The sequence below is a fragment of the Eucyclogobius newberryi genome, unplaced genomic scaffold (assembly GCF_026437365.1).
Source record: "Eucyclogobius newberryi isolate DKJ021-1_F unplaced genomic scaffold, fEucNew1.0.hap1 SCAF_1, whole genome shotgun sequence".
Classification (NCBI taxonomy): Eukaryota; Metazoa; Chordata; class Actinopteri; order Gobiiformes; family Gobiidae; genus Eucyclogobius; species Eucyclogobius newberryi.
The window spans coordinates 49,529,944-49,548,908 of NW_027315723.1; the positions used below are offsets into that span (position 1 = coordinate 49,529,944).

At 41.9% G+C, this 18,965-nt stretch overlaps 1 protein-coding gene across 1 annotated transcript; it reads right to left on the minus strand.

The window, feature by feature from the left end:
- Nucleotides 1-2,984: 2,984 nt before the first annotated feature.
- Nucleotides 2,985-18,828, minus strand: LOC140364229 (uncharacterized). The gene is made up of 50 exons (XM_072450346.1): nucleotides 18,749-18,828; nucleotides 18,556-18,601; nucleotides 18,349-18,441; nucleotides 18,211-18,282; nucleotides 17,880-17,924; nucleotides 17,759-17,812; nucleotides 17,636-17,689; nucleotides 17,434-17,487; nucleotides 17,220-17,273; nucleotides 17,082-17,135; nucleotides 13,016-13,060; nucleotides 12,881-12,934; nucleotides 12,349-12,393; nucleotides 12,217-12,270; nucleotides 11,577-11,675; nucleotides 11,469-11,513; nucleotides 11,294-11,392; nucleotides 10,893-10,946; nucleotides 10,701-10,808; nucleotides 10,151-10,204; nucleotides 9,979-10,077; nucleotides 9,847-9,900; nucleotides 9,676-9,774; nucleotides 9,333-9,386; nucleotides 9,195-9,248; nucleotides 9,066-9,119; nucleotides 8,884-8,937; nucleotides 8,769-8,813; nucleotides 8,593-8,691; nucleotides 8,415-8,522; nucleotides 8,289-8,342; nucleotides 8,163-8,216; nucleotides 8,033-8,086; nucleotides 7,909-7,962; nucleotides 7,735-7,842; nucleotides 7,613-7,666; nucleotides 7,477-7,530; nucleotides 7,141-7,302; nucleotides 6,965-7,072; nucleotides 6,787-6,894; nucleotides 6,656-6,709; nucleotides 6,474-6,581; nucleotides 6,354-6,407; nucleotides 6,169-6,276; nucleotides 6,029-6,082; nucleotides 5,856-5,963; nucleotides 5,406-5,742; nucleotides 4,673-4,863; nucleotides 4,362-4,604; nucleotides 2,985-3,528 (listed from the first exon to the last, which is right to left on the minus strand). Exons 1-50 carry the CDS (start codon nucleotides 18,826-18,828, stop codon nucleotides 3,382-3,384), a joined length of 4,197 nt encoding a protein of 1,398 aa, XP_072306447.1. The 3' UTR covers nucleotides 2,985-3,381.
- Nucleotides 18,829-18,965: the final 137 nt, after the last annotated feature.

An 18,965-nucleotide genomic window follows, 5' to 3' on the forward strand; every position in this document is an offset into this window, starting at 1 on the left:
CGTCAGGACGAGTCTGAGGAACCTGACGTTAGACGCAGTGAGTGTCGTTGGAATGGCGCCCTCCAGTGGACGTTCACTCACCTCACACTGAACACGCACTTCTCACAGAAGTGAACATGTGCAGGAATCCTCAAAGTACTTTCTACTTTTAAGTCCAATTCAAACATGCAGTGGAGTAGAAAGTACAGACACCTGCTCTCAAATGTAGTGAAGTAACAGTTCAAAGTGTCCCATGTAAAGAACAGTACTTTTACTTGTTGTACTTGTTACTTTCCAGCGCTGCATCGTATGTACATTCTTTTGGAGACAGAGAAGCTGGTGGAAGGGAAGGACAAACACTATTCAAATAAAAAGGCTTTTCTTTAGTTTTTTAAACAAAGAAACAAGGCAATTCCCATTAAAGACAATAATACTACACATTAGCCAAGTTTCTATGTACGAAGAAGTATTTCACACAAACCAAGGGTTAACGCTACCACAGTGTGAGGCTGGAGCCATTTGAGCTGTAATATTATTATTATTATAGTATTATAATACAATTATAATATGATAGTTTTATATAGAAGATTCTCCCATGAAAGACAATGGCACCGCTCATTATAATGAAAACATCTGCACAAGATTTAAAATGAACTGAATCCTCTTGAACTCATGAATTGGGCAAATCATATATATATATTTAGATCCTGGACTACCTCACAGACCGACCCCAGTTTGTGAGAGCCCGGAACTGTGTGTCTGACACTCGGACCTGCAGTGTGGGGGCGCCCCAGGGCACTGTCCTCGCGCCCTTTCTCTTCACCCTTTACACTGCAGACTTCAGACATGACACGGACAGCTGTGTCCTGCAGAAGTTCTCTGACGACTCTGCCATCATTGGACTCATCACGGACGACGATGACGCGGAGTACAGAGGACTGGCGCAGGACTTTGTGGACTGGTGTCAGCGGAACCACCTCCTCATCAACGCGGGGAAGACCAAGGAGATGGTGGTGGATTTCCGCAGACGCCACCCCACTGCCCCCTCACCAGTGAACATCCAGGGACGGGACATTGAGAGAGTGGACTCATACAAGTACCTGGGTGTTGATCTGAACCACAAACTGGACTGGACTCATAACACGGACGCACTGTACAGGAAGAGCCAGAGTCGGCTCTACCTCCTGAGGAGACTCAGGTCTTTTGGAGTGACAGGGCCACTCCTGAAGACCTTCTACGACTCTGTGGTGGCATCAGCCCTCCTGTACAGTGTGGCCTGCTGGAGCAGCAGCATCACAGAGAGGGCGAGGAAGAGGCTGGACAAAGTCATCAAGAAGTCCAGCTCCGTCCTGGGCTGTGCTCTGGACTCGGTGCAGGAGGTGGGGGACAGGAGGGTCCTGGCTAGATTCACATCTATGCTGGACCATGAGTGTCACCCCCTGCGGGACACTCTCTCCGCTCTGGAGAGCAGCTTCAGTGAGAGACTGATCCACCCTCGATGTGTGAGGGAAAGGTTCCGTAGGTCTTTCCTTCCTGCTGCTGTCAGACTTTATAACAAAAACTGTTAGTACTGAACACTCGCAATACTGACCTAACCTAATACTGATGTGCAATTCTGTCATATGTGCAATTGCTGTTGGGATTCATGTGCAATTCATGTGCAACCTATGTGCTGTCGTGACACATATTCATGTGCAATTACTGTCGTGATCACATGCAATGGTATTTATGTATTTATTTATTTATTTGTCTATGGGAGTTTTTATTTATTTATAGGAGATCTTCTACTGAAAGTGTTTTTCAGACTTCCTATAAGTGATCTGTTCTTCTGTATCTACCTCTGTATCTACCTGCGTTGCACCAATGAAATTTCCCCATGTGGGACAATAAAGGAATATCTTATCTTATCTTATCTTATTTATTTTTAAGATTCATAACAATTGGATCCAATTTCATTTCAGTCTTTGTCCCCTTAATGTAAGTGTTTCTAAGACAACCATTAGAACATCATGTCATACAAACCTGTTCTCTCTTTTATCAATCATGATTTATTAAATCTCTTTGACACTTTGAGTCTTAAGTTTATACAGTATTATTTAGACTTTAGTGGCAGCTCAACACGTCCTGATGGAATTGGCTTTTCATTTGAGTCTCACCAGACGGCATTATAAAGAAGGAAAATATATATATAAGTCGTATTTTGGGGGGAAATGTATTTGATAAAATCCAAGAACGGACATTTCATCTTGAAATGTAGTTTAAAATAATAACAGTTTAGAGAACATGGTGAATAGGTGTACGTATGCTAACGCTAACACCTTCAGCTACATGACGTATGCTAACGCTAACACCTTCAGCTACATGACATATGCTAACGCTAACACCTTCAGCTACATGACGTATGCTAACGCTAACACCTTCAGCTACCTGACGTATGCTAACGCTAACACCTTCAGCTACCTGACGTATGCTAACGCTAACACCTTCAGCTACATGACATATGCTAACGCTAACACCTTCAGCTACATGACGTATGCTAACGCTAACACCTTCAGCTACATGAGGCACAGACAGAACTGTGGTAAGTGTCTGGTATGTTAACGTAACATATGAACAGTTATTCAGATAACTATAGCATAAAGAACATGCTAACATGCTAACAAGTTTAGCAAAGCATCAATTTTACCCCAAATCACTGAATCCACTGAATTCTTCTTCCTCTGTCACTTCTAAACAACTCCACAAACTCCAGAGGTAGAGGAAGTGCAGATTCTTCTTCTGCGTCGCTTAGAGCCTAGAGCGCCCTCTTGTGGTTGCCAGTGTGAAAATAACAATATAACGAAATAAGTCGCTCTGGAGTATAAGTCGCACCCTGGACAAAACTATGAAAAAAGGTGTGACTTATAGTCCAGACAATACTGTAATTAATCATTCAAATCTGAAAGTGAAGTTTGTTCCCAGTGACTAAAGGCTGTGGCATCTGTGTGGGTCAAACATCACAGTCGTACCAAACAAATCATTTATTGAACATCCACAATAAAAACACAATTTCCCATTTACAGTGATACGTCGCATTTACAAGTGACTCTGAGAAAATAACTTAATTCAAGATTGACTTTATTCCTATTGACTTTGTTACATATGTCTGCCCTGCGTGGCCTCCGGGGGTTACACAAATCAATACAATAAAAAGGAATTACATTTTTCTCAATACTATTTAAAAAACCTATATGAAACTGTAGCACCTTCCATCTTCTCACTCATCCTCTCAAATATGGACAGAATAAATAATATCTGATCAGCTCCAGGATTTTTTAGAACAAATATGTCTCATTAGATCGTCCCGTGTCTCTTCATCACACGGGACATTCCTGTTTATGTCCATGTCTCCTGATGTCCCTCTTATGAGAAGCAGACTGGTCCTATGTCCAGGCCGAACTCCTGCTCGTCCCGGCCGATGTCCATGGGGGCGATGTCCACGATGGGCAGTCTCACTGACTTCTGAGTCCTGTACTCCAGAACTGTTTTACTCCACGCGTCCTTTGCACTCTGACACACGAAACAAGACAAAAAGACATATTAAGGCTATGACTGCACGGTGTTTCGTGTTCTACTGTAGCTCATTGCTTTGGACTGATGGTTGGTTTGACCTCTTTTGTCTAAAGTATGTACAACCATGACACTTGCATCTTGTTAATGCTTCATAAAATCACTTCCTGTGAAGCTCCTGCATTGCTGCATTAGGCTGCACAAATAAACAGTGGCGTGCGCTCAGGGCAATCAAGGCAGTGATTGACCAAGAAGATCTAAAATTACCGTGTGTCACAAGTATATTTAAGTTGTTCTAAAATATATCCAAATAAGCCCGTTTTCCCCTCTCTTCTGCTGCTGAAGCTCGGCTGAACTCACAGTGTCTTATAGTGGCCTCTACAGGCCGCTGAGCAGTACTGCAGGAAGCTTGGTTCTTCTTCCCCTGCAGCTGCTCAGTCTGTGGGCGTGTTCAGAGGCCCGTTCATGCTCCGCCCTCTAACATGAGCTTTTAGAACCAGAGCAGGGTTTGAGACTGACTTTTGCATGTGTGTTTTTTTCATTTGCGTTTAAATGTTATCCACAAATATTGATGAACACCATAAGTCTGTCCATCCATAAAGGTCACCGCACGCTACTGGTTTTTAAAATGTTATCAGAATATTCAAAACTCCAGAAAGAAGAAGATAAAACACATTTTCATATTTTGTGATATTCTGTGGTTAATCCCAGTTTCTCCATTGAATAAAGTATGTTCATTTTCACTTTTACCTCCAGTTTCTTCTATTCCATGATTTATAAAATGAGTCAATACAAGTACTCAACAAGTCTTATAATAAGTGCGTTTCCCTCACCGCGCAGCCGTCTTCTATGACCGAGTATCGCAGTCGGGGGTTGCCCTGTGCCCTCAGCTCCTGACCGTTGGAGCCCTTCAGCACCAGCGCCTTCCTCAGTTTGGAGGTCTTCTCATCTTTGTAGGCCACGCTGTTCCTGCAGTGATAGGTCAGGTTCTGGTGAGCCTCTGTGGACAGGAGCTGCAGAAGCCTCAGCTGCACCGCCACCACGTTAGGAGGGTCCTCTGGGTTCCCATAGGTCAACTGAGACACAGGAAGGTGTTATGTCTGTGCCGGTTTTAAAAGAGTAGAGCAGGTCTGTGCAAACTAACCTTCGCTCCATTGTTGATTTGAGCACCGAACCACACGGGCTGGCTGACGGTGGGGACAGACTTGGTCCACCAGAGCTTTCGGGGGACACTGGGGGACTGGGGGGACAGGCACGTCTGTCCACTCTCCATGTTACAGAAGACTTTGATGGCGTCCTTCGCACTGCCCTGGTTTGGATCGATCCAGTAGTCGCCTGTCAGAGGGACGGCATCGTTAAACATGGTAAATGAGTCAAATATTACTAAAGACGGTTTGAAATGTCAGAATAGGTGCGTTTTACAATAGAATTAATAAATGAGTACGTACAGTTCATACTATCAAGTTTATTTGTGTTAGGGGTTAAGAGGGTTTGTGTGTTTGTAACTAATGCACATGACAGCTTCTCATGTGTTTCTAACTATGATTTTGTTTGGTGTGTGGTAAATATTTATCACAGTTTTACATCAGCGGCAGATTGTGATGAAAAATGTAAAAATAAAAGTTGAAAATGACAGGAAGTGGAGCTGAGTTCTTCAGCAGAATCCCGGGTGACATTCCATCAAAACAATAGACAATATACGCCCAGCAGACATATCCATCTCAGAGTTTAAACAATCATTTGACTAAAGATAGGTGGAAAATTAAGTGTTGTGTAATGTATATGCATTTAGTTTACATGAATATAATCATGCACCTGCGTTCCAGTGAAATGGACCATAAGTGTTCAAAACCACTGGACGAAGGACATTGTCTCACCGCTGGGTTTGTCGGGGTAACATTGCCTGATGTCCTGGCAGGTCTTGGCAGGATTGGTCCTGCTGCCGTCGGGACTGCGCAGGTTCTGCAGGTGCCCGCTCAGGGTCTTCAGGGAGGCGTGGACTCCTGTGGGGGGGCGTCTCTGGTTGGGCAGGGCTTCGTCTTTGTTTATCTCCGGGAGTGCGGCCTTCACTGGACCTTCTACATATGCCTCTGCTGCAGCCATACCCTCTGTCCCATCATAGTCCAGAGGAGACATATACAGGTCATCTACTGCTGATGTGGGCGGGCCGGGGGGGCCAGGGGGGCCTGGGGGTCCCGGATCACCTGAAGGACCCTGAGGAGCATATCATTACAACATGGTCTAAACTCTCTAATACATAATGAACCAGTCAGTCATTAACGCAGAGCAGGTTTGTACTTTGACGTTTGAGCAGAGTGGGACATTACCTGGACTCCAAGATCTCCCGCTGTTCCCCTGCTTCCAGGAGCACCTGTGGGACCCGGCTGTCCCTGGTTTCCCTCCTTCCCGGGGGGTCCTGAGACACCTGGGGGGCCCTGTGAAAAACACAGGCATTTGAAATGCTCTTTTATCCACATTTTATAATCTGCACAGACTGTACCCTGGGTCCAGCAGGTCCAACTATTCCTCTGGCTCCATCGTCTCCAGGTTGACCCTAACAAGAAAGAATTAAGGAGATTTCTGGCTAAAAGCATCTACAATGTTGAATGGACATTTGTGATGTGGTAATTAGACACTTACTGTAGATCCAGGTAATCCATGGAGCCCAGTGAAGCCTCTGTGACCCTTCTGACCTCGCTCTCCTGCGTCTCCTGCTGTGCCCTTCTCTCCCTGAGGGCCTTGAGGTCCCTGCGACAATCCATGTGATAAACATTACATTTGTGACATAACAATCGTGTGCATTAAAATAAGGCTCAGGCACAAACCACTTTGCCTCGAATTCCGTCAGCTCCAGGTGCTCCTGGGGGTCCTCGGTCACCCTGATGATGAAACAATGAGTCAAGATATCTTTTGAATCAAAGAGAGTTCCTGTTGTGTATACTCACATCGGCACCTCTCTCGCCTGGGCTCCCGGTCAGTCCCACAGGCCCCTCGGTTCCTGGAGACCCCCCAGGACCCGACAGTCCCTCTTGACCCGGGTTACCCTTGTCTCCCTAGAAATACACAAAAAAGCATTATTACACAAGCCAGTTTTCAAATGATGTAAGCATGTACAGAAGCTACTTACCCTGGCTCCTACAAGGCCATCTTTACCGGGGGCCCCTTCTGCGCCAACAACTCCCTGAACACATCACATCTCTCAAATGAATCAACCATTAAAAACAACAAGTTAAAGATTTTCAGAAGGCCCTTCCTAACCTCAGGACCTGGCTCTCCTCGTGGTCCAGTGGAGCCTGGTAAACCCACACCTCCAGCAGGGCCTTTGGAGCCTGGAGTTCCAGAACTTCCTGCTTTTCCTGGAGCTCCCTGAAAACCAAACACATTAGAACATCTGCTAACTCACTGTTCTGCATGTTTTCTGACTGTTGATACGTACAGCGGGGCCCGACAGTCCCATCATGCCTCGCTCTCCTCTGGCTCCTGGAATTCCCACCACGCCTCTCTGACCTGCAGTTCCAGCTGGCCCAGGGGGTCCATCGGGGCCCTAACACAGAAGTTAATATTAGAACAATGCTGGTGTCACGTCCACAGCTGTGATAGACTGTATCGTACCGGAGGGCCGTCCTCCCCTGACTCGCCCTTCTCTCCTGCAGCACCACTGGGTCCCTGGGAACCTCTCTCTCCCTGACGTCCTGGGCCTCCATTATCTCCATGTATTCCTGGAGGACCTCGTTTACCAGGGGTCCCTAAGGGCCCATCTGCTCCCACAGCACCCTGCACAAAGCACACAGCACTTTGTGAGCAGACGTGTATCGCACTTCAACACACACTTTCAGTTTAGTGAGAAACTATGTGTCCAAATGATAATGATAATGTTATTATTATTATTAATGATGATAATAATAATACATTGTATATTATAATAATATAATGATGAGATGAACTCACAAGAGCACCTGCTGGACCAACACCTCCAGGTAATCCAGGGAATCCAGGAGCACCCTGTCACAAGAATGATTTGTTAAATGAACAGTTCACTAATATAATATACAAACAATACAGTCTGTAATGGTGTGTTACTCACAGTCTGTCCCTGAGTCCCTCGGGCCCCCTTCAGGCCTGTCACGCCCACTGGCCCCTGTACACAGCACCTCCTCAGCATCACAGTCACACATGTACACACCAGGTGACTTTAGATGTACTGACCTGTTCACCCGGTTTACCAGCAGTCCCCTGAGGCCCTGGGGAACCTGTCTCTCCTTTCAGACCAGGCTCTCCAGTCTCTCCTTTCACTCCAGGCTGGCCGTCAAGTCCCTGTGAAAACAGAAGTAAGTAAATAAGTCTGTCACTTTCATTCTTATTGTGTAAATAATGACTTACCTGAGGTCCAGGGAATCCAGCAGGGCCAGTAGGACCGGCCTCACCAGTGGAACCCTGTTCACCCAAACACAACTTTAGTTTTGTACATAATTATTCATATTTACAGATATGAAGTAATACTGACAGAGATTCCTCTGGTGCCTCGTCGGCCTGTGGGTCCTGGGGGTCCGATCTCTCCCTGAAACAAGGACGCTTGAGTTCAACAGTCAGTCCAGTTAAAAGTCTCATGTCAAAGAGGACAATGAGAGCCTGACCTTCTCTCCGTTGGGTCCACCTAATCCAGGAGGTCCCACAGAACCAGCCAGTCCCTAAAGACAGAACACACAATTCACAGTCCACTGTAATAGTTCAGGTGCTTCGCTTACTCAATATGAACTCACCCTCTGACCATCAGCTCCGGCTTTGCCTTCAAGTCCTGCCTCTCCCACACTTCCCTGTGAGAACACATCCATATTCATCATATAATCGGAGATATAAATAGTTTTTTGGGCTTATCAGGGACTTACAGCTTCTCCCTTTGGTCCTGCTGGTCCCGGGATGCCCCTCTCCCCGGGCATTCCCATAAGACCCTGAGGACCTAGCTCTCCGACGCCTCCTTTGGTTCCAGCAGCGCCCTGAAGCACATAGTCTGAGAATTATCCATGTTATATTATTATCTGTCATCCAGTAGAGTCAGTCTTATACCTTTGGTCCATCATGTCCAGGAGCTCCAGGGCCACCCTTAGGTCCTGGCAGTCCATTTGATCCAACCTCACCTCTCTCCCCGGGAGGGCCTCGCTCTCCCTACAAGGACAAGCATATGAATTACATATCCTGTATACAAACTATAACAAAACTGAGTAGGTAACAGTGGCTCTTACCCTGGCCCCAGTGGCCCCCGCGGCCCCAGCCTCACCAGCCAGACCCTGCACAGCCAAAGAGGGTTTTATCACACGCATGAACCTTCACTCTACAAACACCCTTCAGGTTACGTACCTCAATGCCAGGTTTCCCTGATTCTCCAGGAGGCCCCGCAGATCCTGGCAAACCCTGAGAAAGACAAATAATATCATTTGTAAACAAATAAAAAAGATGGCTTGTATTATTGAAATGATTTGATAAAAAATGCATCCTTTACTTGGAGGGATTGTGCAAAAAACAAAAGATTTTTTAAAAACCTGAAATCCATTGAGTCCTTGTGGTCCCTGCTCTCCTCTCTTTCCTGCTGGCCCCTGAAATAGAATATTACAGTTGTGATCTTTTCCCTCGTCGCGTTATGTCGACATTGTGCACATGAAGATGCTCACGGCGGGGCCTTGAGGACCTGCAGCTCCTGTCTCTCCATCTTTACCATTCACACCCTAAAACAAATATAAAATAAATACATAAATACTACACGGATAAAGTGTTTTTATACAGTAGTTATAACCATAAAGCCCTTGTACCCTTTGCCCAGGAGGCCCCGGACTGCCAGCCTCGCCAGCTTTACCAGCATCTCCCTGAAAGCAAAAAGCCAATGTCATCAGTGAATTCAAGAAATGTTTAAAACTTTGAAGACTTTCTCTATCCCTTCCTATTTAAACGCTTGGAATAGTAGTCTGATGCCCTCTGCTGGCCGCACCGGAGAGTGAAGCATTTTGAAGGACAAATAAGCAGAATGAATAGGACACAACAGCATAAAAGCAAATAGGGAACTAAAGATACAATATCTGCAGGAGAACATTTGAGAATGAGGAATGTGCAACTACGTGTTTTAGCTTAAATAATATAATAAATGTGGCTACTCACAGCAAGTCCCTTTGGTCCAGGCAGACCCATTGAACCAGTCCCTCCTCTTGTACCTATGGGGCCCGCTGGACCTTGTTTTCCATCATCTCCTACTGAGCCCTGGGCAGACAGAATATCTGAATGATACTGAACGTAACATAAGACATAAAAGTTTGTCATTTCTGTACATACCACAGGACCTTGCTTGCCCTCTGATCCCTGGGCACCGATCAGTCCTGACAGACCCTGGAAACACAGAAACGTACTTACAATTTCTAAGATCTCAATGATATTAACATAACGCAGAGGGTTAACAGAACTGACCCGAGCTCCCGTTAGACCTGACTCTCCAATGCGTCCCGGGTCTCCTAGAAGTCCTTTAGCTCCGGGAGAGCCGAGCAGCCCTCGCTCTCCCTGTGCCCCCTGTGACAGCGCACACACAAGCATGAGTGACAGAAGGGCCAAATCAACAGCATTAAACAAAGCGAGTGCTGACCTTGGGACCGGGTAAACCGTCAGCACCAGGGAAGCCTCGGTTTCCAGGAACGCCCTAAAAACACCAGCAGTATTAACCAGGAAACCCCGTTCTGACCGATCCCCTCTCAAGCTGCTCCTCTGTCCCACGTCCACCGCAGCAGCAGAACCCCAGAGCCTCCTCAGCCTCTTCCCCTCCTAATATTCATTACGTCCTTCGCAAATTCATCCTAACTGACACTCACTGCCACAATGACAGTTAAGTATTGCACACTGACCCTGACCGGACAGTTAAGTATTGCACACTGACCGGACAGTTAAGTATTGCACACTGACCGGACAGTAACCGGACAGTTAAGTATTGCACACTGACCGGACAGTTAAGTATTGCACACTGACCGGACAGTTAAGTATTGCACACTGACCGGACAGTTAAGTATTGCACACTGACCGGACAGTTAAGTATTGCACTGTATTAGGGGCAAAGGTCAAACCTGCTCACAGGTGGCTCGTGGGCTAGTGTTAACACAGAGCTATTACTCTGATATTGATTGTGTTCGTGGTCATCTTACTGTTTCTCCAAGAGGTCCTGGGGCCCCGATGGCCCCAGCATCTCCTCTTGGGCCCCTCTTTCCTTCGTCTCCCATGGGCCCCAGCGCCCCCTGAGCTCCATGGTCTCCCTGTGACAGAGACACCACATATGCATGTCATAAACGAGGAAGTGTTTCAAATGTAAATATTGAATGTGCAGAAGCAGAACTTACACTTTCACCTTTAAGACCTGGCTCTCCCTTCAAGCCTAGAACCCCTTCTTCTCCCTGTCAGAAAAACACATGAGAAGTAACTTAGCAATAAGCTGGAAAAAATACTGCATGTACATACTCAAATACACGAAGATTAAAAGTAGTTTAGCATGAAATGAGGATGAGAGAAGGGAGGGCATGCAGCACATTGTCGGAGCGGAGAGTCGGACTCACGGCGCTGCGGCTGCTGCACGTGTTCTGTGGTTCTATTCTTGTTGTTTTTAAAGTGCAATAGAAATAAGGATGGACTGGACATATTACTTATGCATAAAATGTACTGATACATCATGACATCATCGTCACAGTCGTGTACGTTTGATTCTGTCTTGGCTCCAAAGTGTCCGTGTGACGTAATATCTCACCAGTTGTCCTTTCTGTCCATCAAGTCCAGTGGTCCCCTGGGGGCCAGGGGTGCCGGGGGGCCCCAGCAGGCCTGGGGGACCATCCAGACCTGCCACTCCCTGAGAGGAAAGAGAAGGGGCGCTCCTGTCAGTCACACTGCCAAGTGAACGCATGAATGATGAAATGTGGACTTACAGCTTGTCCACGTGATCCTGGAGCTCCATCGGGCCCCAGGGCTCCCTGAGATGACAGAACTGTCAGAGCTACTTTTTATTATGTGATTGAATATTCTGCATCAAACACCTGTTTTCCTGATGGTCCTGCGGGTCCAGCATTGCCAGAGTCTCCACGTGGTCCCTGTGGTCCTGCTGTGCCTCTCACTCCAGTGGGTCCTGCTTCTCCCTGTACCACAAACAGCACAGTCTGGTTCAACTCAAAGCCCCGCCTACTTTTCCAGGAGGTGCCACAGGGAAATACTGCATAAACTGTGGTTGCCAGGTAACCATCGCTATCATGTGTTGGGGCCGTCACACCACATCATATTGGACTGATATTAATAAACATAACATCCCACTTGATGTAAAACTATGTCCAGTTTATGGATCATGAAACTCCTGCAATGGAAATAAAGATGGAAACTTCTGGAACCTACGTTTTACAGAAAAGGCAGGCAGAATGGAGCAGACTGAGCTCAAACGACATGTTTATGCTTTAGGTTTGTTTTTGGGAGAAAGCGCTAAAGATTTATTTGAGTTCAATAAAGGATTTTTGATGCCGTCAGTGTATTTTCTGGCCGTGGTCCTGAAAAGCCCCTGACCTCACACTTGACCCACTGAAGCACTCATCTGTTCTTATCAATAGTTCTTTTATATCATTTCAAATATATTGTGAGTTAAACATTAAGTTTCATGAAACAGAAATGCTCTGAATCACAGTTTGTCACCTTCATGCCAGGATTTCCAGGAAATCCAGGGATTCCAGGGATTCCGATGGGGCCCTAAAGTCAGGCCGGAGGGAAAGTCATTAATAACCTTTTCATTTGAATCTAGCTTTATTTAAAAGACAGAACTCTTACCAGAGGACCAGGTTTGCCCACGTGACCAGGAGTGCCACGTTTACCCTAAAGAAGAAGACTTTTTATATATTTAAACTCTACGAATGTACAAAGAGCCACAGTTCTCCCCCGTCAGGTCGGGCTCGTGGATCAGGTCGGGGTCATGGATCAGGTCATGGATCAGGTCGGGGTCGTGGATCAGGTCATGGATCAGGTCGGGGTCGTGGATCAGGTCGGGGTCATGGATCAGGTCGGGGTCATGGATCAGGTCGGATCATGGATCAGGTCGGGGTCATGGATCAGGTCGGGGTCATGGATCAGGTCGGGGTCATGGATCAGGTCGGGGTCGTGGATCAGGTCATGGATCAGGTCGGGGTCGTGGATCAGGTCATGGATCAGGTCGGGGTCGTGGATCAGGTTGGGGTCATGGATCAGGTCGGGGTCGTGGATCAGGTCGGGGTCATGGATCAGGTCGGGGTCATGGATCAGGTCGGGGTCATGGATCAGGTCGGGGTCGTGGATCAGCGTTTCGTGGTCAGATCGTGTGTCTTACCACGGGGCCGGTGGATCCAGCTCGGCCCCTCTCTCCCTGCATCCCGGCGGGGCCCTGACACACACACATAAAGCCTGAATTAAAACACAAAAATGGAAACCAAAATTATACCATATCTATAAATGCGGCCCCCACCTGAGGTCCTGAGGGTCCCATCTGACCGGGCGTTCCAGACGTGCCCTGCCAAACAAACACACAATGTAACGTCAACATCATGAGTAAAAGTATTGTTTCCTACAGATATTAATTTTGTTTCATCATTTCAATGATTACACCAGAATACCCTTTATAAAACAATGCTCGGCCCACTATTATTATTATTATCATTATTATTATTATTATTGGATTAATGATTGACATGAGTGATCTTCTTTCACTTCACAAAGAACATAATTCATTCATGGTCCTCCTGTCCGTCTGTGAGAGTCAGATCCTCCTTCATCTGGAACTCCTCCAGGTTTATACTTTTTCCCAAGGAGGTTATTTGTAGTTTTTCCTGACCGAGAAGGAGGAGCTAAGGACAGAAGGAGGAGCTAAGGACAGAAGGAGGAGCTAAGGACAGAAGGAGGAGCTAAGGACAGAAGGAGGAGCGGATGCTGGGACATCGTCCCTCGTCCCCACGGACATTGTTTAATCTGTTTTTCACTGTGGCCTTCAGAGGAAACAGTGGTTGTGATTTTGGGCGTTACAAAAATAAATTGAATTCAAACGTATGTTTTTCCTTCATAAATCTAGAGACAGGGCAAAACCCCCGAACACTAACATGTCCATGAACAGTGTGACTCGTGTATATAGTCTATATAGTATATATAGTATGTATAGTATGTATAGTATATATAGTATGTATAGTATATATAGTATGTATAGTATGTATAGTATGTATAGTATATATAGTATGTATAGTATATATAGTATGTATAGTATGTATAGTATGTATAGTATATATAGTATGTATAGTATATATAGTATATATAGTATGTATAGTATGTATAGTACAGTATGTATAGTATGTATAGTATGTATAGTAAGTATAGTATATATAGTATGTATGGTATGTATAGTATAGTATGTATAGTATAGTATGTATAGTATAGTATAGTATAGTATAGTGTGTATAGTATAGTATAGTGTGTATAGTATAGTATGCATAGTATAGTATAGTGTGTATAGTATAGTATAGTATAGTATAGTATAGTATAGTATAGTGTGTATAGTATAGTATAGTATAGTATAGTGTGTATAGTATAGTATAGTATAGTATAGTGTGTATAGTATAGTATAGTGTGTATAGTATAGTATAGTATAGTGTGTATAGTATAGTATAGTATAGTGTGTATAGTATAGTGTGTATAGTATAGTATAGTGTGTATAGTATAGTATAGTATAGTGTGTATAGTATAGAATAGTATAGTATAGTATAGTATAGTGTGTATAGTATAGTATAGAATAGTATAGTGTGTATAGTATAGTATAGTATAGAATAGTATAGTATAGTATAGTATAGTATAGTATAGTATAGTGTGTATAGTATAGTATAGTATAGTGTGTATAGTATAGTATAGTATAGAATAGTATAGTATAGTATAGTGTGTATAGTATAGTATAGTATAGTGTGTATAGTATAGTATAGTATAGAATAGTATAGTATAGTATAGTATAGTATAGTATAGTTTAGAATAGTATAGTATAGTATAGTATAGTGTGTATAGTATAGTATAGTATAGTGTGTATAGTATAGTATAGTATAGTATAGTGTGTATAGTATAGTATAGAATAGTATAGTATAGTATAGTATAGTGTGTATAGTATAGTGTGTATAGTATAGAATAGTATAGTATAGTGTGTATAGTATAGTATAGTATAGTATAGTGTGTATAGTATAGTATAGTATAGAATAGTATAGTATAGTATAGTATAGTATAGTATAGTATAGAATAGAATAGTATCGTATAGTATATTATAGTATAGTATAGTGTGTATAGTATAGTATAGTATAGTGTGTATAGTATAGTATAGTATAGAATAGTATAGTATAGTATAGTGTGTATAGTATAGTATAGTATAGTGTGTATAGTATAGTATAGAATAGTATAGTATAGTATAGTATAGTTTAGAATAGTATAGTATAGTATAGTATAGTATAGTATAGTATAGTATAGTATAGTATAGTGTGTATAGTATAGTATAGTATAGTGTGTATAGTATAGTATAGTATAGTATAGTATAGTGTGTATAGTATAGTATAGAATAGTATAGTATAGTATAGTATAGTGTGTATAGTATAGTGTGTATAGTATAGAATAGTATAGTATAGTGTGTATAGTATAGTATAGTATAGTATAGTGTGTATAGTATAGTATAGTATAGAATAGTATAGTATAGTATAGTATAGTATAGTATAGTATAGTATAGAATAGAATAGTATCGTATAGTATAGTATAGTATAGTGTGTATAGTATAGTATAGTATAGTATAGTATAGAATAGTATAGTATAGTATAGTATAGTATAGAATAGTATAGTATAGTGTGTATAGTATAGTATAGTATAGTATAGTATAGTATAGTGTGTATAGTATAGTATAGAATAGTATAGTATAGTATAGTATAGTGTGTATAGTATAGTATAGAATAGTATAGTATAGTATAGTATAGTATAGTATAGAATAGTATAGTATAGTATAGTATAGTGTGTATAGTATAGTATAGAATAGTATAGTATAGTATAGTATAGTATAGAATAGTATAGTATAGTATAGTATAGTATAGAATAGTATAGTATAGTATAGTATAGAATAGTATAGTGTAGTATAGTATAGTATAGTGTGTATAGTATAGTATAGTATGGTATAGTATAGTATAGTATAGTATAGTATAGTGTGTATAGTATAGTATAGTATAGTATAGTATAGTATAGTATAGTGTGTATAGTATAGTATAGTATAGTATAGTATAGTATAGTATAGAATAGTATAGTATAGTATAGTATAGTATAGTATAGTATAGTATAGAATAGAATAGTATCGTATAGTATAGTATAGTATAGTGTGTATAGTATAGTATAGTATAGTATAGAATAGTATAGTATAGTATAGTATAGTATAGAATAGTATAGTATAGTATAGTATAGTGTGTATAGTATAGTGTGTATAGTATAGAATAGTATAGTATAGTGTGTATAGTATAGTATAGTATAGTATAGTATAGTATAGTATAGTGTGTATAGTATAGTATAGTATAGAATAGTATAGTATAGTATAGTATAGTATAGAATAGAATAGTATCGTATAGTATAGTATAGTATAGTGTGTATAGTATAGTATAGTATAGTATAGAATAGTATAGTATAGTATAGTATAGTATAGTATAGAATAGTATAGTATAGTATAGTATAGTGTGTATAGTATAGTATAGTATAGTATAGTATAGTGTGTATAGTATAGTATAGAATAGTATAGTATAGTATAGTATAGTATAGTGTGTATAGTATAGTATAGAATAGTATAGTATAGTATAGTACAGAATAGAATAGTATAGTATAGTATAGTATAGAATAGTATAGTATAGTATAGTATAGTATAGTGTGTATAGTATAGTATAGAATAGTATAGTATAGTATAGTATAGTATAGAATAGTATAGTATAGTATAGTATAGTATAGAATAGTATAGTATAGTATAGTATAGAATAGTATAGTATAGTATAGAATAGTATAGTATAGTATAGTATAGTATAGTATAGTGTGTATAGTATAGTATAGTATAGTATGGTATAGTATAGTATAGTATAGTATAGTGTGTATAGTATAGTATAGTATAGTATAGTATAGTATAGTATAGTATAGTATAGTATAGTATAGTATAGTATAGAATAGTATAGTATAGTATAGTATAGTGTGTATAGTATAGTATAGTATAGTATGGTATAGTATAGTGTGTATAGTATAGTATAGTATGGTATAGTATAGTATAGTATAGTATAGTATAGTATAGTGTGTATAGTATAGTATAGTATAGTATGGTATAGTATAGTATAGTATAGTATAGTATAGTGTGTATAGTATAGTATAGTATAGTATGGTATAGTATAGTATAGTATAGTATAGTATAGTATAGTGTGTATAGTATAGTATAGTATAGTATAGTATAGTATAGTATAGTATAGTATAGTATAGTATAGTATAGTGTGTAATGCAGTTGTCACCTTGAGTCCCACAGCTCCAGCCTCGCCCTTGGGACCGATCAAACCCCCATGGCCCTGATGACGATGATGACAATGGGACATGTTTATTTATGATTTATTAAGGTGAAACTCACTGTGATCCGTGTGTTTATGACTGACCTTATGACCCTTGAGTCCAGGGAGCCCAGGCAGACCTGGAAACCCTCTCGCCCCCTACAGGAGAGAATTAAGAATAACTTAATGTCAACATGAGGTAAATATAGTCACGCTCCATAAAGAGTTCTGTTATGTTTGTTTAGCTTTGTTCTCATTTGTGACATGTGATGAGAACATTCTGAGGTCGTGTATGAATATTAGAAGAACTGAGCCTTACCACAGACCCTGGGAAGCCGGGCTCTCCTGCAGCACCTGGAGCTCCAGATTCTCCCTGAAACAGCGTTTGCAGTATTTATCACAGATCACATCCCACCCGATTTATGCAGTTACACAATTATTATCATTGAAGAGATGAAATACATATAGCAACCATGATGAGAACAGATCGACACAGATTCAGACTCTAGTGTGCGTCTTACGTCCAGGCCTGGTTTCCCTGACGATCCGTCTGGTCCTCTGTGGCCCGGTTCACCCTGAGGTCAAGAGGTCAAACACAGGGTCAAACGTGAGTTTCATCATCTCAAAGACAACGTGGTCATTACCATCGGCCCTGGATCTCCGGCGTCTCCTGGGATGCCTTGACCTCCAGTTGGTCCCTGAGACGAATCAAAATGACAGTTATTTTAATATCTGAGACGTCATAACAGATGATCTGAGACTCACAGGGTGACCGCTCTGTCCAGGAGGTCCTCGTGGTCCAGCTTCACCCTGAAAAATCATGTTTGATGTAAATATTGATTATGGATTATTCTGCTTCAGTTTCAAATGTTTGAGATGCATCTGGAGGATTTTTTATTAAACAATGTTTTATTCAGTTAGTGTTTTCATACTTTATTTTCTTTTTATACTACTTATTATACTTTTTATACTATGCTTTATTAAAAAAAGATTGCCACAACATGAATCTTTGGCCAATCACAAACCTCCTCTTGCTCCGAAACTACAATAAGCGTAGAGCGAGTGGGCGGGGCCAGGTGAAGGTCACATGTCTTACCCGGGCAGCGGACAGCATCCCGCCCAGACTGGACTTCTCGTTGAACCCGGACGCCATCTGCGCCGCGAGGCCCTAAACATGTGCACATGGAGTTAGTGCGAGAAGAACCAGAGTGGCCGTATGATGATGACCACTCACTCCGGGTGGGCCTTGTTCCCCAGCGGGTCCGGGCTGGCCTGGGTTTCCTGGAATACCGGGCTCTCCGTCAAAACCTGGAGGTCCCTCCAATCCCTGCAGAATTTGAGTAAAACGATGACCACATTTGGAGTTATATTTTTATTTATTATTATAATGTTTAATTGACTTTTTTTTCGAGTGTGATTTGAACAGACTTTACCTTTCGACCCTTAAACCCTCTGTGGCCAGTGTTTCCCTGGGCTCCTGAGGGCCCCTGAAGTATACACAAGATGTTGTCAGAAAATAAAAATAAAAATATGAAATAAAATCATATGTTTTTCAAACTAGCTTCCTAAGACTGTCAAGGCCAATTGTAACTAACCTAAATATTTACCATCAGCTATAAGTATTACTGAAGTACCTGATGAGCATGTACTTCCTACTTTCCAGCAGCAGCTTCACTTTAACACTTAAGTTTTTGATCTGCATCTTTGGCGCCATCTAGAGTCAAACTCATGTATTGTTTTATTATAACTGAAGGTTTTATTGGACAGAACAGTGGGACGAGAGAGGGAAGGACATTCAGCAAAACAATATTCTAACTAAATATTTTCACTTATACATTGGTAGTAAGTAAT

Excerpts from the sequence above, each read along its gene's own strand:
- LOC140364229 (XM_072450346.1), bottom strand. The coding sequence starts at position 18,828 with ATGGCGCCAAAGATGCAGATCAAAAACTTAAGTGTTAAAGTGAAGCTG. Across the intron at positions 17,274-17,433 it reads CCGGCTTCCCAGGGTCTGTG|GGGGCGAGAGGGTTTCCAGG; the intron begins GTAAGGCTCAGT and ends TCTCTCCTGTAG. Across the intron at positions 10,809-10,892 it reads CAGGTCTTAAAGGTGAAAGT|GGAGACCATGGAGCTCAGGG; the intron begins GTAAGTTCTGCT and ends TCTCTGTCACAG.